The sequence below is a fragment of the Hordeum vulgare genome, chromosome 5H, assembly GCF_904849725.1.
Source record: "Hordeum vulgare subsp. vulgare chromosome 5H, MorexV3_pseudomolecules_assembly, whole genome shotgun sequence".
Lineage (NCBI taxonomy): Eukaryota > Viridiplantae > Streptophyta > Magnoliopsida > Poales > Poaceae > Hordeum > Hordeum vulgare.
Window position 1 is genome coordinate 30473954 of NC_058522.1, and position 17870 is coordinate 30491823.

At 45.4% G+C, this 17870-nt stretch overlaps 2 protein-coding genes across 2 annotated transcripts; one reads left to right on the forward strand and one right to left on the reverse strand.

Moving 5' to 3' along the window:
- The first annotated feature begins 1132 nt into the window (after positions 1-1132).
- Positions 1133-3661, forward strand: LOC123395146 (L-type lectin-domain containing receptor kinase IX.1-like). The gene has a single exon (XM_045090083.1). The coding sequence runs from the start codon at positions 1420-1422 to the stop codon at positions 3544-3546; it is 2127 nt and encodes a 708-aa protein (XP_044946018.1). The 5' UTR covers positions 1133-1419; the 3' UTR covers positions 3547-3661.
- A 289-nt stretch (positions 3662-3950) lies between these two features.
- Positions 3951-8830, reverse strand: LOC123395147 (thiosulfate/3-mercaptopyruvate sulfurtransferase 2-like). Its single transcript, XM_045090084.1, has 12 exons — positions 8574-8830; positions 8281-8499; positions 7499-7558; positions 7286-7348; positions 6411-6535; positions 6049-6211; positions 5801-5860; positions 5657-5715; positions 4930-5011; positions 4755-4818; positions 4339-4406; positions 3951-4257 (listed from the first exon to the last, which is right to left on the reverse strand). Exons 1-12 carry the CDS (start codon positions 8709-8711, stop codon positions 4159-4161), a joined length of 1200 nt encoding a protein of 399 aa, XP_044946019.1. The 5' UTR covers positions 8712-8830; the 3' UTR covers positions 3951-4158.
- Between the last annotated feature and the right edge of the window lie 9040 nt (positions 8831-17870).

Here is a 17870-nt window from a genome sequence, read left to right on the forward strand (position 1 = left end):
CCTTGAATATCACCTTGGTCATCATATAAACTCCTTGAAACCAATAGATGGACTTCAATAAGTGCCTATGAACAAATCCTTCGAATATAACTTAAGGTAATCATTAGTCCATAGGGATTGTCATCAATTACCAATACCATATATGAAGAAATATGCTCCAACACCGCGTCCACAACTGCCTTCGTCAGTGTTATCTTCTCCATCGCTTTGCGCTAGTGCTGCCTTCAGCGGCGCTTCTTCTGGGCAAGGTTCTCCGCCTTGCGAAGATCCAAAGCCAAGCTAGGGTCCCCGACTGATTCCACCGGGGCATCATCCTTGGTCGTGGAAACGAACATGACCATCGATGATGACGTCTCCGAAGGTGGACGGGGACATCTAACAAGGAGGGGAGGGCCTTTCAAAAAAAAACAAGGAGGGGAGAATGGTTGCCTAATGATGAGAGAAATGAATGAGAGAGGCGGGGAGTTCGATCGATGCGGAGAACAAGTCAATTAGATTCTGATTTAGGATGTGTTTGTTTTGACACAGCCAACGTGGCACGTGTGTCCGACTCCATCTTGACCTCCTCATATATGCAACTAAAAAATTAACCGGATATAAAAATTGCCGGTGAGTCCAGACATTTGGGTCCAAAATGAAACGTCTGGTTGGGACATTTTTTGACACAGCAGACCGTCATGATGTTTGCGCAGGTACGGAGTCCGTTTGTAGATGGTCTTTGTCGCCATGGTATAATCTGAGTTGCGATGAGACGAGTAAAAAAAAATGCTAGACCTACAAAAACTTACTTAACCTTTTAAACTAATTCTTTTTTCCCTTCTAATTTTCAATGAGGGTGAAGCCCCTCATCTACCAATTACCAATTACAATCTTACATATCAGTTTATATGTAAAATCTTTAAGTAAGTGTTTATAGACGCAGCATTACTCGTAAAAAAAGTCCTTCTCAAAGAGTCACGCGTGACGGCGTCCAAGGCTTTGATCCCAACCACTACGGTAAATGCAGCCACGCTTACTTTTGGTCAGATCCATTAGTATTATATTTCTATAGTCCACGCACAGTAACACCACGTCTTTGATCACGTGTCCGAACTAGCCCTCATTTTTTATCTGAACCTGATAGAAACTGACGTGCCGGTTCAGCGACGGCGACTTGTCTAGACTTTCTTCTGACGTGCGATCACAAGGGCTGGTCGGTGCATCATCAAAATAGTAGAATGATTTTGACGCGGTCCACACTCCACAGTCTAAATTCATTTCGTCTGCTCAAGACAGATTTTCTTGGCAGCAGAGGATATGATATAACCTCCATTTCCAAGTCGCCAATCTTGACTTTCAACCTGCTCTTGAAAATTCTGCGACCCATACGGCAGAGAGAGGTTAGGGGAGAAAGCAATTGGATCGTCCTGGCTACCGTCGATGGCTTCCCGGCGTGCACTCGTGCTCCTCGCCGTCGTCGTCGGCTCGCTGTTCCGCGCGGCGGTTGGTCAGCGTGCCAAGCCGCTGCTGCCGGGCGGGCCTAGCTGCTCGACCGCTGATAACTACACCGACGGCAGCCCGTACAAGAGGAACCTCGACGAGCTCCTCGCCGGCCTCCCCGCGGCCGCCGGGGGCAATGGCTGGTTCTACAACGGCACGGCCGGGGCGCCGGGGACGGCCGACCAGGTCTTCGGCCTCATCATGTGCTACGCCGATCGCAACGCGACGCAGTGCCGGGAGTGCCTGGCCGGCGCTCCCGCGGGGATCACCACGGCGTGCCCTGGGAGCCGGAGCGTGCGCGCGGCCTACGACGCGTGCGTGCTCCGCTACTCGCCGCCGCCCTCCTTCTTCTCCACCGCCGACCTCGACGTGAACTTCTTCGTGCGCGCCATCGCCTTCGCCGTCGACCCGGACAAGATGCTCAACGCGTGGCTCACGCTCATGACCGACCTCACGGGGCGGGCGGCGAGCTCGCCGTCGCGGGTGGCGAACGCGACAACGCCGTACGACGGCGACCCGGCGACGCCGGTGTACGGGCTGGCGCAGTGCACCAGGGACCTCAACGCCACCGAGTGCACCAGGTGCCTTGCCTCGGTGGTCGGGCAGCTCAGGAAGCGCTTCACGAACGAGACCGGCGGCGCGATCAAGGCGTACAGCTGCTACGTCAGGTACGAGCTTGGCGCTTTCGACATCACGCTCCCGCCTGAACCGCCGTCGTCTCCACAGCCGGGAGGACCATCGTCGACTTCCTCAATAAGAAGTAGAACAGCGCTGGCGGTCGGCCTCTCTGTCGGTTCCGTAGCGCTGTTGCTCATTCTGATCTGCCTCTCTCTACGGCGGCGGCGACGGAGGAAGGAAGCTAAAATCCTTGAGCAGGAAAGGGGGCAGCAGCTGGAAGAGGGCAGCTTCTTCGACGGCGACGACCCGGGCATGGAAGACGACTTCGAGAAAGGGACCGGCCCGAAGCGGTTCCGCTACGGCGAGCTGGCCATCGCCACCGACGACTTCTCCGACGAGAAGAAGCTCGGGGAAGGAGGCTTCGGCTCGGTGTACAGGGGACACCTCAAGGAAACGAACCTTGACGTGGCCATCAAGAGAGTCTCCAAGGGGTCCAAGCAGGGGAGGAAGGAGTACGCCTCGGAGGTGCGGATCATAAGCCGGCTCCGGCACCGGAACCTGGTGCAGCTCATCGGGTGGTGCCACGGCGGCGGCGAGCTGCTCCTCGTCTACGAGCTGATGCCCAACGGCAGCCTCGACACGCACCTCTACGGCCGCAACAAGGTTCTCCCATGGCCGGTCAGGCACGAGATCGTGCTGGGACTAAGCTCCGCCCTCCTGTACCTCCACCAGGAGTGGGAGCAGTGCGTGCTGCACAGGGACATCAAGCCAAGCAACGTCATGCTGGACGCCTCCTTCGCCGCCAAGCTCGGCGACTTCGGGCTGGCCAGGCTCGTCGACCATGGCCGGGGCTCGCACACCACGGTGCTCGCCGGCACCATGGGGTACATGGACCCGGAATGCATGGTCACCGGCAAGACCAACGCCGAGTCGGACGTCTACAGCCTCGGCGTCGTCCTCCTCGAGATTGCCTGCGGCAGGCGGCCCCTGGTTACAGCCGAGCACGAGGACGACGCGATGCACCTGACTCAGTGGGTCTGGGAATGGTACGGCGGGGGAAGCGTCCTCGACGCCGCCGACGAGCGGCTGCAGGGGGGATTCGACGGCAAGGAGATGGAGTGCGTGATGGTCGTCGGGCTCTGGTGCGCACACCCCGATCGGAGCCTGAGGCCGACGATCAGGCAGGCCGTCAACGCGCTGCGGTTCGAGGCGCCGCTGCCCAGCCTCCCGCCGAGGATGCCGGTGGCGACCTTCATGCCGCAGGTCGGCACTTTCACCACATCTTCGGCTGCCACAGGCAGCACGAGCAGCACTGGCACTTCATCAGCTGCAACGGGCGTCGGCAGCAGCACTGGCATATCTTCAGTTGCAACGGGCGTCAGCAGCAGCAGCAGTGCCGGCACCACCCGAACAGCGAGCTCGGCTGAGACATCCTCCCTGCTGAAATGATGAGCGGATCAGCATGTTCTTTTGCATCAGATGATTTTGACAATTTTTGTACAGGTGTATTGTAGATTCATAGTACAGAGTAATACAGAATTTGATTCACACAAGTTACAAAACAGCTGCAGGAAGCAAATTACGTCTAAATAATGCTCCCTCCGTCCTAAAAGTTTGTTTATTAATGAATGTATCTAAATACTAAAACGTGACTCTTTTTATTAATGAATGTATCTAAATACTAAAACGTGACTAGGTACATCCAAAGCAAATCTAAGACAAGAATTTTGAAACGAAGGGAGTATCACGGGACATGGATGACGTGAGATGTGCTTTAGCAAAACAAGTTTTGGTTATTATTATTATTATTATTCACCTTGGCATGGAAAAGAGATCCAAAGAAAGGTGGGTCGTCATCACAAGAGGTCATCAACTATTGATTCACACAGTGTATATTCCATTTTCCTCTGTTTCGATAATTTACATTGAAAACGCCCAACAGCATTCGCTTCCACAACCTTACACCCACCCATACTCTTCAGTTTCCTTTGCCTTGTGACCGTCATACATCGCCGACAAGTTGGGGCACAAAAGATGGTCCTCCATACACGTCGTATGAGACTAAACAGCAGTAGCAACTGGAGTGTCGGGGTGAGCACCCCATTCGGTCCATGATCCATCGTACACGGCAACATCAGTTTTGCCGAGGCGATGAAGGCCCTAAAACGAGAAAGCAAGTTTTAGCAACAACTTAGCATCATCAAAGTAAATCTTGCGATCTCAAATCCCAGAGAAACTTACCAAAGCTAATACACATGCTGTCACACCAGTGCCGCAAGAGGTCACAATGGGTTGATCAAGTGATATACCTGATTCAAAACCACACCAGAACAATTAGAAAAAGACTGGAAGTACTATGGCCAATTGGCCATAGCTTATATCTACACTAAATATCACTAAAACAAGCATAAACATGAGCCGCCGGGTACCACACACAATTATGCTGGACATTTGAGGAAAATCATCAAGATTTACAATAACGCAAATAAGAAGCTATGCTAACATTTGGAATGACACAAGATTATTTTAGCAGTTAACATGCACAGTTAATTTCAGAAGGGGTGAGAAAAAGTCTTCGAACCCAGACAAACACAGCCAGGAGGACATCACTAACAGGGAGGAAGTGTTCCAAAAATCTACATGGATGAAGTACATACCTTCTTGCTCAAATCGCTTACGGAGCTCATCTGCAGGTAATAGCTTTTGTGTACTGTCAAGCACCTGCAGAAAGTGAATGAAGACTTAGCAACATCAGTGAACAATGCAAATGTAACAAAAGTATCATGTTCAAAATAAGAGTACAAAACTGAATCGATTATTCAAAGTTTCAACCTGAGGAAAAGGAACGCATTTGCTCCCGGGCACATGCCCACTTCTTATTCCCTTCCGTGGCTCTGGAACCGCACCATCAAATCTGGCATACAAGTTGCGTGTCAGAGTATATAACTGATAGACATCACATACAGCTCAATGAAGCATTTCACCTTCTTCAGAAGCACAATTTGATATCATAAAACAACATCAAATATAACAGTTGGACAGGGCAAAACAACATCACATACAGGGCATTTCACCTTCTACTACAGCACGCAATTATTTAGTTACTAAATGTCTGCTAAAATAAAAGGGTTTTCTGTTGCAGCTCCGGAAAAAAAAACATTTTAACATGTTTGATAGTTACCACATACCAGAAAAAACAGAACTGCCTCTTAAAAGCCAGCATAATACATATACAAGCCTCAAAAGAATAAAGATGAAGAGAAGACTGTGTACAGCATACTTGTATTTGTATGACATCATTTTCCAGAATAAAAGAACCCAAATGATAAGTGCCACACGTCAGGTCCGTGGCACTCCGGCCCTGACGTTTTTATGGCAATTTCAGTCACGCAGGGATGGCAAATTCTAGTGACACACAGCAAGCTTCTGTCAAAAATAAACTGAAACACGAAAGTTGCCATCGTCGTGTCACTAAACTTGCCATCAAAAACGTTTGGAATTGCCATGTGCTTGTGCCACACGTCAGGTCCTTATTAGGGTCCAAAAATATTAGCATTACCTAGGCTTCCCTCGAGCATCTATAAGTTGATGTGTCTGGGTCTCGATGTTCTCTTTCACCTGAGCAAATTATGTACATCAGTTATATCCAACATGCAGTATGATTTTAGTGAATGATGACACAGTGGGAAAGAACACCTCTAACCTGACCAAGATTCCAAAGAAGATGAGGCTGCAACTTCGCTTCAAATGTGGTGGGACCAACCTACATTGAACAGATAAATTTAAGTTCTTCTATATAGCTAAAAATGAAGAAAAGAATCCATTACAAAAGCTAATAATTACTTAGGCATCGCAATTAAGAGATCGATAAATCAATAGTACTAGTAAGACTCGCTGAGATTCCACATGCAAAATTGCAAAAACAAAAAGGAGAGGTGTAAAACAATTTACCGATTGCCCCTGATAAACTTTCTCGATTGCTTCACTAGCAGCACTGGCTTTTAAGATAGCATCACTAGAGGCACTTGATTCGACGTCATACCCAGAAGCACGCCATTGAGGCAAACCTCCATCCAAAACCCAAACTTTGTCATGTCCATAAGCACGAAACATCCTGTTATCAAGGTAACAAACATCACCCACATGCAGTTAAGTACAAAACCTTCACAGATGAAGCATGTGGCACATGCACTGGTAGCAAAACTATAATCATCTAAAGAATAAAAGGAAACAAAAAATGTCTCTTATTCCTTACTGAACTCTACTCTAGCTTATTTTGCCTAGTTCCGAGGAAGGAAAGATAGTAGACTTACCACCAAACACGAGCAGCGCTAAATAGACCCTTTCCATCGTAAACTACTATTCCATCTTTGTTGTAGATACCAAGGGAAGACACAGCGGCAGAAAATGCTTTTTCAGATGGCAGCATGTGTGGCAGCTGACTCAAAAAATAATACATTCAGTTCATGTGAAGGTTGAAGACAGAAAGGGAAGAACACAGAAAACAAGAACAGGAACAAAAATGTGTGTACTATCACACCAAGTATGTTGAGCTCGCTCGTGTAGCTATAAGAAACAAAACTTCACTAACTCGGTGACTTTAAATCATCAATTAGTAAGGGGTTAAAAAATAGGAATCATCAGATCACAACTAAAAAGAAAAACTATGTGGGTTCACTCTTTTGTAGCATGGTGGTTTCTGTTTTAGTGCCCCTTTTTCCTGAACTTGTACTTCTGGAGTTGGCTAATGTTTTAGCTGCTGATATGCAAGGGAATAGCACTTCCAGTGTCATCCTCTACAAATGTTATGTATCCACATGGAGTGATATATTGAGTCAGATGTTTTGGTTCAATCTATTAATCTAACTGGGGCTGTCAACATGCCCTTGTTAAAAAGTGAACTGAGGAGACTCGGTTAATTCTCGACCTTGTGTTCTGGCCTACTATTGAAATGCATAATGCACAGAAATGCTGTGAGTATTTATGGTAAGAGATGTAAATAAAGAAGTATAGAGAAAAATACATGTGTCAAAAGTATGCAGAGCAATGTAAACGAACAAAGTTCATACAACTAATCTTCAATTCACAAGCAGAACTTACACTAGATGCTCGAAATGCACAGTGATGTAACATGTAGAGAACTAACAAAATTCATACGACTAATTTGTAATTTATGAGCAGAACTTACATTAGATGCTCTGTCAGATATTCCGTCAACATCAAAGAATAAGGCACCAGGGATATGAGCCACCTAGGAGAAATTGAAGTAAATATTAGGATCTTTAAATAAGTAAACAATGATAGTAAACATATAGAGCCATCAGCTAAGTGCGGTGACATAACATTGAGCTGTAAAATTTTCCAAATTTCAAACCATGGACACAACACATGTAGCCATTACCTGGTACTCCTGAAGTGGATTCCTTTGCTCTGCGGGCATATACCAAGAGGCATCAAGTACCTAGACAAAAAGTAAGAGCGTAAGAAGATACAATGTATGCCGGTGGACATATTTAACAGCAAAAAAAAAAAAACTATCCTATGAATAGCATAGTTAAATGTGATTCGTCCTAGTAGTATCTGTTCTAGTATAATTCATAGTGATGAGAGCCCGAGACTATGTCAATAATGTCGAGAAAGAAAAGGCCTCCAAAATGTACCCCTTTTTCAGTAACAAAGATTTTCTTTTCAGAAATAGGTTTATCCGTAATGCGAATGCAGTGTGAATTGTGCAAACGAAAAATAGCAACCGAGGGGCGTTGACTTTCGTCCCGAACTGTAATATAGGCACTTTGATTGTTTTTTAAAGACTTGGGATTACTACTAGTGCTAAAACAACAACCATCAATATCCTCTTTCAGCTAAAATATCAAATCACATACTCCTCTGTCCCAAAATAAGTGTCTCAACCTTAGTACAACTTTGTATTAGAGTTAGTAGAAAGTTAAGACAGTTATTTTGGAACGGAGGGAGTACTAGTAGTAGTACTAGCTAACATCACTAGTTTAGCGAACAGATTTATCACTTCTAGCAAGGCCTGAAGAAATTGCCACTGCAGCAGAACCGCAGCCAGACGAGTGCTCCGTCTTATCTACTAACTGTAGAACTGAAATCTGAGGAGTATATGCTAACTGTACAACTGACATTCAGATTTCAGAAGGAGCAGATTAGCAGGTGCTATACCTTGACATCGGGGTCCCTGAGGTTGGCGTGCAGCCACTCGGCGGACACGACGGGCTCGGTCCGCGGCATCGCGTGGACGGCGCGAGACGCGGCGGCGGCCTCCGACACGGCCGACGAGGTGGCGTTGAAGCGCGCGGCGATCCCGAACCGCGTCATAGACGGCGACAGCGACGCCCCGCACCCGGTGGCCTCCGCCGCGCGCGCCCATCCGACCCTGCCCTGCAAGTTTCCGAAAACAGAGCACCGTCAGACCTGGCGGATCGAGGCGAGGGTTGCAGCGGCAGGGTTACGACCGCGGGGAGCGTGCCGGCGGCGGTGGCGAGGAGGAGTAGGAGGATGAGAGGAAGGGGGGGTTCCTTGGGGAGGAGCCGGGCGCCGCCGCGGAGGGCGAAGGCGGCCGAGGCGGCGCGCGAGAGGAGCGAGGCCGCCATGGGTAGGGTAGGGTCCTGGCCTCTCGGGGTTCTAGAAGGTTCGGGGGCGAAGTGATGGGTGGCAGTGGGGGTGGGGGTGGGGAGGGGAAGAAGAGACGGCGATGGGGTGGCTGCCGTGGAGGGGAGGAGGGGTGGGCGTTGATGTTGACGTGGTGGAGTAAAACTGTGGTTAATCCGGCCGGAAAGGTAACCCCCTGTTTATTACGCGGCGGCGCCCAACGCAATGGCCGTGCGACGTGCGTGTTGGCCGCGGTTTTTCGGTGGTTTTTCAGCCGTCCTTTTTCCCGTGGACTCTACTTTTTTTTTCTTCTTGAGCTCGCGATGAACGAGATCATAAAAAAAATCAAAAAAAAATCAAAGTGCTTGTAAGGTTTTAGCATGAAATCACATTCGTGAAAGTCGTGGCAAAAAAAAATCAACACTTCAAAATGCTTTCGAAAATACTGATACTTAGCATTTTTGAAGCATCGGGTTTTCTTTTTGCCACGATCCCACGAATATGATTCTTTGATGAATTTTCATAAGCATTGAGAACTTTTGTCAATGTTTGTCCCAGAAAAATTTCAAACTATCTTGAATTTATTTTCAAAATTTACTGTTCACTAAGCTCATTTGAGCTCGGTCTCAAAAACTCTGCGTCCAAGAGATCTCCTTTTTCCCATAAAAAACTTTACCTAACAATAAAACAATTAGTGTTTCTGGTCGTCCGTCATTAACGTCATTCTTAAAGTTGATATAAATTATCCATTATGCCATTCATAGGTAAAGAAAGCGTTTCAGATTTTTTCAAAGTCGCCGTCTACTTTGTTATTATAGAAAGGTGATACGAACAATGAACACATACACTCGCCCGCCATAGTGGCTAAGGCAACGCTGTTCTACGCAAGTAACCACGGTTTGATCTCCATAGAGAGCAATTTTTCCTTTTCATTTTCTCACGCAGTGTCCTCCCTTCATGAGCCGGGCTGGACTCTTCTATTTTTTTCATTTCGTTCTTTCTTTCTTCTTTTCTCATTTTGTTCTCATCCTTCTACGGAGTATAAATTAATTCAGCATTTCCAAATTTCAAAAGTGATGAATTATAAAAATGTTCGCAAAATTATAAATTGTATGTGAATTCAATTTTTTTAGGAAATCATAAAAGTTTTGTGGATTCAAAAAATATTGGTGTATTTGTAAAAAAATGCGATTTGAAAGAAATAGTCGGAAAATGATCATGCTCATGATTTTGAAAAAAATGATCTTGTGTTCAAAACATATTCGGGAATCTGAAATAAGTGTCCATCAAATTTAGAAAATGTACAGAAAAAGTAAAAGAAAAATTAAAATTTGTTCCCTGATTTTAAAAAGGTTGAGTGATCTAATATGTTTGTTGAGTCAAAAAATGATCATGAACTTGAAAACTTTTTATGCATTTCAAGAAATGTTCGTAAACAAAACTTTTTATGCATTTTAAAAGGTTCATGATTTTTTTGTGAAAATCCAAAATTTCAAAAGATGACGATTTAAAAGCTATTCACCAATTCAAAGTCTTTTATGTCTAGGATTTTATGTTATTTTTTTTACGTGGGAGTAGTTTTTTGGTCGATGAGATTTGTTTTAAAACTTTTAAATATTTGCTTACACAACATAATGACAAGTGTGGCATGAAGTGGCAAGCTCATTACCTTAGAATTTAGCATGTTGGATGTATTGTGCTCACGTAAACATCGTGACCATCATCAATGAGGATGGAAGAGAAAGTTAAGTGGCAACATGATGAGCCACCTTGTTAAAAGAAAGGGTGTTCATATGTGAGGGTATTGAATCAATCCTAAAAATGCTTATATATCTATAGCACATAATATATTTTTTGTCTCCGTTGCAACGCACGGGCATATTTGCTATAAATACCAAATAAGTGTTAACTATCTCTTCCTAATAATAAAGCATCGATGGTTTCTGTCGTCCGTCGTCGCATTTTTACACAAAAACCCCTGTTGATTTAGCTAATGAATTCGCAATCCCCAAGTAAGGCAATGAATCGGTACGTGGAAGAGAAAAAAAATAACCCATCCACCCTCATTACCGTGCCTCTGATCCCGTCTCCAGCCCGCCGCCACCTCCGGCCACACCCAACCCCACCCGCCCCACCGCACGCCGCTGCCACCTACCTCGCCGTAGCTCGCTGCCTTCCACCGTCGATGCACCTCCTGCCACGCCCCGTCCCTCCCCGCCTCACCATGCGTCGCCACCGCCTGTCTCGTCGGCGCGCCTACCCCTATCTCCGAATCGAGGCGGATCAAAGAGCGTGTGGGAAGGCAGACGGCTCTCCTGCTCGATTTGATCGAGTGAGGTCTACACAGGGCGACGGCGGACGGGCTGGACGGGACCTTGCTAGGCACCATGGTTGTCCAAGGCGGCGCCATGTTTGCCATGGAAATTAACATGACTGTCCTTTTGTTGCGAATCCGAGCGGCGGCGGCGGGACTTGCCGGCTGCGAGGCGGAGAAGGAGCGCGGCAGCAGGGTGGCTTGAGGCTCGTGGTGTACTAGATCCAGCGAGGGGACGGTCGGATTCGTCGGCTGGTGGCTCCGACAAGGGGTTCACCGGCGGTCAGAGGCAGCTCGCGTACTCCATGGGGGGATGCACAACTGCCGCTTTCGCAGAACACTGACCTGCTTCCTCCCCCGTGCCCCTCCTCTTTCTTGAGTACAACATGCAGTGGCAGATTGCTCTAAAATCCTGCTTCTAAGTCCCCTGTTTATAGGACAAAAAGTAGTATGCCTGGCCACGGTGGAATTTAGTACGTGCTCTCCTCTATGCCCTACAATCTTCTTCCTATTGAATTGAATCTGGGTATCCACCCAGGGAAGCAGCATCCATCTTTTGATATTTGTCTTGTGTCGAATGCAATTTCAGTTTGTCAGTAGTGCTTTCGAGAAATTTCTACAATAAAAAATGAAATACTCTGAGATAGGCTACCGATTCGGTAAGAATATAAATTTTCATGGATCTGCCTATAACTATTTTACCGTGATTAGATTTGGTTAGCAGTTTTTAGGCTGTACTATAGCCTAAACATGCTCCTGCTTGTTGTTGCTATGCATTTTATATTTCCTGATAGATTACGATTTTTCCTCGTTTTTACCCAGTCCGGGTCTACTTGAGTGGGTGCGTACGAGATTGTATAACAAAAGAAAGTGAATAACCGAATGCGATGGTAGGTGTTGAGCTCAGGTTTACATATTGGTGCACGTAATGTGTCAATCAAACATTCCATAGCCCTCATATAAAGGATGCTGCAGTTTGCAAAGTAAGAATTGAATGATGCAAAGAGATTTATTCTATCTAAAAGTTGTATTTTTATCTCTACAATTTTTATCTCTATAGTTTTTGTGTTATGTATGATTTATTCTATCTAAAAGTTGTATGGTAACGAGCGAGCCTAATCTAAAAATATATTAGACTGACAATTACTTTAGTTTGTTAGATGGACATGATGTAGTTGTAGGAGACACACGCCTTCTATGTTCATGTCATTGTTTTATTTAATTTGCAATTTATAGACTTTACGTTCCACAGTATCTTTCACTACCATTACGAAATGCCTATATATATATGGTTATAAGTCCTCTATGAGTACAGATTGGTAGCTACGTTTCAAACATGAAAGCTTAGAAAAAAACATGTAAGCTGAAGCCTGAAAAAATGCAGTATGAAAAATGCCTTGATATTCAGTAGCAGTAGTGAGAACATGTATATAATTGAAAATAAGTAAAGGAGTAAATTGAGAAGACCATTTTAGTGTAGACGTATAACGAGTTTATTGTTTGTTGTCAAAATCTAAAGTACAATAGCTTCTAATTTTCTCATGTACTAAAAGATCCAGATACCAAATAAGCAAGTGAATAATTCTGCTGCTGATCCATAGGATTTCTATTCCCTACAGTTGCAGCTTATATCATGGAACCGAACACCGTTGAGGGTTTGCTAATTATTGAGTGTCAAGTGAATATAAAATTTATCTTCTATATTTATCTAAACTCTAAAGGCATTGCCACAGTCTCATGATACATATCCTCTTGGGGGTATCCTATATAGCTATATTGGGTTCATCCTGTTGTCGCTTATGTTGTCTCAATAAATATAAAAACGAAGGTACATACATGGTTTGCTTCTTTCAAGACAATAGGTAAATTATATGAACAAATTGAATTTACATGTACTCCCTATAAAAGTGTTTGGATCACCACTTTAGCAATCTAAACGCTCTTATACTTATCAACAGAGGGAGTATATACTATATAGGGAAGTTACACTTGGATTCTATTTCTTGGATGAATTCTTCAAACAAAAAATATGCAGGGTGTGTGGCGGACGAGGACCATCAAGCATGCCGCTGGGCGTTTGATCCTATGACGTGCTGGTTGGAGCCGCCTCGATAAGCTTCTTGCCGGATCAGATGAAAACTTAGGACATGATCAAGTTTGCCAATATCGTTTGGTTGCAATTTTTATTGTACTACCAAACTTGCTTGTGTTGAAACTGAATGGAATTCATTAGAAAACTGCAGGATGTTGAGTGTGAGGCGACCAAAGAGACCAAATTGTCGAGGCGACACGGCCTAAGCGGAGGAGCACGACAGCTGAAGTTCATAACCAGTGAGAGAGGGTGAGATCAGAACCAGATGATACTTGTGTTGTAATGTTACAACTGAAAAATAAAGGTTGTTTCATCTATAAATATTCTACTTGTTACACATCAATCTTATACCAGTATGAAGATCTTATGTTTGACAAGATTGATGTGTAACAAGTAGAATATTTATATTTCTCTTCGACACACGAACAATTATACTATACATGATGACAATAACATTACTTTCACAATGTCAGTTTGATATAAGAAATGGCGCATAGTGGCATGTGGAGCAAGTTATGCGATTTTCCCCGTTGCAACGCACGGGCACATTTACTAGTAAAATATAATAGAATAATGCATCTCGGTTAGTAGACCATCTAGCGATGACTATAAACAATGATGCGATCCAATCCAAAGTCGCATCATCGTCATTGCCCCTTCCTCACCGGAGTGAGGCAAACGTTGTTGTAATAGACAGTTTAGAAGTCGCCGTACTAAGGCCTCATGGGACCAGTGCACTAGAACAATAACCGTTGTCGACAAAGAGAAGTATAGGTAGGAAGGATCCAACCTAAATACACACCAACGAAGACTGGTTCAACATAGATCCAGTAAAGACCAACACCTACAAAATACCACGAGATCAACGCAGACACACCTTCACACACCCTTTGATGATGTTAGAGACACTATCAGGATGGGGCTAGACAAGGGGGGCTTGTTCCATCTTAAGGGATCCGCCATCACCTTGCCTTCCTGAGCACTCGGACGCAAAACCCTAATTGACCTGAAAAGAACACCTAAAACAGGGCAGGAATCTTCCCATCAGTAAGGGGACAAGTTCCATTGCGCTTCAGTGGCCCTATGGCCACTGGAGACGAGGCAAACAGGTGCTGGCACCAACAAGAGGCGGAGAAACCTTGGTGCATGGGAGATGCAAGAAAGGCGAAGGGGGCGTCCATGAAAAAAAATACAATTGACTTAACATGGATCGTCAATGTTGGAATTATGCCCTAGAGGCAATAATAAATATAGTTATTATTATAATTCCTGTATCAAGATAATCGTTTATTATCCATGCTATAATTGTATTGAATGAAGACTCATTTACATGTGTGGATAAATAGACAAAACACTGTCCCTAGCAAGCCTCTAGTTGGCTAGCCAGTTGATCAACGATAGTCAGTGTCTCCTGATTATGAACAAGGTGTTGTTGCTTGATAACTGGATCACGTCATTAGGAGAATCACGTGATGGACTAGACCTAAACTAATAAACGTAGCATGTTCATCGTGTCATTTTATTGCTACTGTTTTCTGCGTGTCAAGTATTTATTCCTATGACCATGAGATCATATAACTTACTAACACCGGAGGAATACTTTGTGTGTATCAAACGTCGCAACGTAACTGGGTGACTATAAAGATGCTCTACAGGTATCTCCAAAGGTGTTCGTTAAGTTAGTATGGATCAAGACTGGAATTTGTCACTCCGTGTGACGGAGAGGTATCTCGGGGCCCACTCGGTAATACAACATCACACACAAGCCTTGCAAGCAATGTGACTTAGTGTAAGTTACGGGATCTTGTATTACGGAACAAGTAAAGAGACTTGCCGGTAAACGAGATTGAAATAGGTATGCGGATACTGACGATCGAATCTTGGGCAAGTAACATACCGAAGGACAAAGGGAATGACATACGGGATTATATGAATCCTTGACACTGAGGTTCAAACGATAAGATCTTCGTAGAATATGTATGATCCAATATGGGCATCCAGGTCCCGCTATTGGATATTGACCGAGGAGTCTCTCGGGTCATGTCTACATAGTTCTCGAACCCGCAGGGTCTGCACACTTAAGGTTCGACGTTATTTTATGCGTATTTGAGTTATATGGTTGGTTACCGAATGTTGTTCGGAGTCCCGGATGAGATCACGGACGTCACGAGGGTTTCCGGAATGGCCCGGAAACGAAGATTGATATATAGGATGACCTCATTTGATTACCGGAAGGTTTTCGGAGTTACCGGGAATGTACCGGGAATGACGAATGGGTTCCGGGAGTTCACCGGGGGGGCCCACCCACCCCGGGGAAGCCCATGGGTGTTTGGGGTGCCGCACCAGCCCTTAGTGGGCTGGTGAGACAGCCCAAGAGAGGCCTATGCGCATAGGAAAGAAAATCAAAGAGGAAAAGAAAAAAAAGAAGGAGGTGGGAAAGGGAAGAAGGACTCCACCTTCCAAACCAAGTAGAATTCGGTTTGGGAGGGGGAGGCCTTCCCCCTTGGCTCGGCCAACTCCCTTGGGTGTCCTTGGACCCCAAGGCAAGTCTCCCCCCTCCTCCTCCTATATATAGTGGGGTTTTAGGGCTGATTTGAGACAACTTTGCCATGGCAGCCCGACCACATATCTCCACGGTTTCATCTCTAGATCGCGTTTCTGCGGAGCTCGGGCGGAGCCTTGCTGAGACAAGATCATCACCAACCTCCGGAGCGCCGTCATGCTGCCGGAGAACTCTTCTACCTCTCCGTCTCTCTTGCTGGATCAAGAAGGCCGAGATCATCATCGAGCTGTACGTGTGCTGAACGCGGAGGTGCCGTCCGTTCGGCACTAGATCGTGGGACTGTTCGCGGGATAGTTCGCGGGGCGGATCGAGGGACGTGAAGACGTTCCACTACATCAACCGCGTTCACTAACGCTTCTGCTGTACAGTCTACCAGGGTATGTAGATCACACATCCCCTCTCGTAGATGGACATCACCATGATAGGTCTTCGTGCGCGTAGGAAATTTTTTGTTTCCCATGCGATGTTCCCCAAGAGTGGCATCATGAGCTAGGTTCATGCGTAGATGTCTTCTCGAGTAGAACACAAAAGTTTTTGTGGGCGGAGATGTGTGTTTTGCTGCCCTCCTTAGTCTTTTCTTGATTCCGCGGTATTGTTGGATTGAAGCGACTTGGACCGACATTACTCGTACGCTTACGAGAGACTGGTTTCATCGCTACGAGTAACCCCGTTGCTCAAAGATGACTGGCAAGTGTCGGTTTCTCCAACTTTAGTTGAATCGGATTTGACCGAGGAGGTCCTTGGATGAGGTTAAATAGCAATTCATATATCTCCGTTGTGGTGTTTGCGTAAGTAAGATGTGATCCTACTAGATACCCATGGTCACCACGTAAAACATGCAACAACAAAATTAGAGGACGTCTAACTAGTTTTTGCAGGGTATGCTTGTGATGTGATATGGCCAACGATGTGATGTAATATATTGGATGTATGAGATGATCATGTTGTAATAGATAATATCGACTTGCACGTCGATGGTACGGCAACCGGCAGGAGCCATAGGGTTGTCTTTATACTAATGTTTGTGCTTGCATATGCGTTTACTATTTTTCTAGGATGTAGCTTTAGTAGTAATAGCATGAGTAGCACCACAACCCCGATGGCGACACGTCGATGGAGATCATGGTGTGGCGCCGGTGACAAGAAGATCGTGTCGGTGCTTTAGTGATGGAGATCAAGAGGCACGTGATGATGGCCATATCATGTCACTTATGAATTGCATGTGATGTTAATCCTTTTATGCACCTTATTTTGCTTAGAACGACGGTAGCATTATGAGGTGATCTCTCACTAAAATTTTAAGACAAAATTGTGTTCTCCCCGACTGTGCACCGTTGCTACAGTTCGTCGTTTCGAGACACCACGTGATGATCGGGTGTGATAGACTCAACGTTCACATACAACGGGTGCAAAACAGTTGCGCACGCGGAACACTCGGGTTAAGCTTGACGAGCCTAGCATGTGCAGACATGGCCTCGGAACACATGAGACCTAAAGGTCGATCATGAATCATATAGATGATATGATTAGCATAGGGATGCTTACCACTGAAACTATACTCAACTCACGTGATGATCGGACTTGAGCTAGTGTAAGTGGATCATGAACCACTCAAATGACTAGAGAGATGTACTTTTTGAGTGGGAGTTTAGCGAATAATTTGATTAAGTTAAACTCTAAATTATCTTGAACATAGTCTAAGTCCACTTTGAATATATTTGTATTGTAGATCATGGCTCACGCTACAGTCATCCTGAATTTTAATACGTTCCTAGAGAAAGCTAAGTTGAAAGATGATGGAAGCAACTTTGTAGATTGGGCTCGTAATCTTAAGCTAATCTTACAAGCTGGGAAGAAGGATTATGTCCTTAATGCTGCGCTAGGAGATGAACCACCCGCTACGGCTGATCAGGATGTTAAGAACGCTTGGTTAGCACGTAAGGAGGACTACTCAATAGTTCAATGTGCAGTCTTGTATGGCTTAGAACCGGGACTTCAACGTCGCTTTGAGCGTCATGGAGCATTTGAGATGTTCCAGGAGTTGAAGTTTATCTTTCATAAGAACGCCCGGATCGAGAGGTATGAGACCTCTGATAAATTCTATGCTTGCAAGATGGAGGAGAACTCGTCTGTCAGTGAACATGTGCTCAAAATGTCTGGGTACTCAAACCGTCTAGCTGAGCTGGGGATTG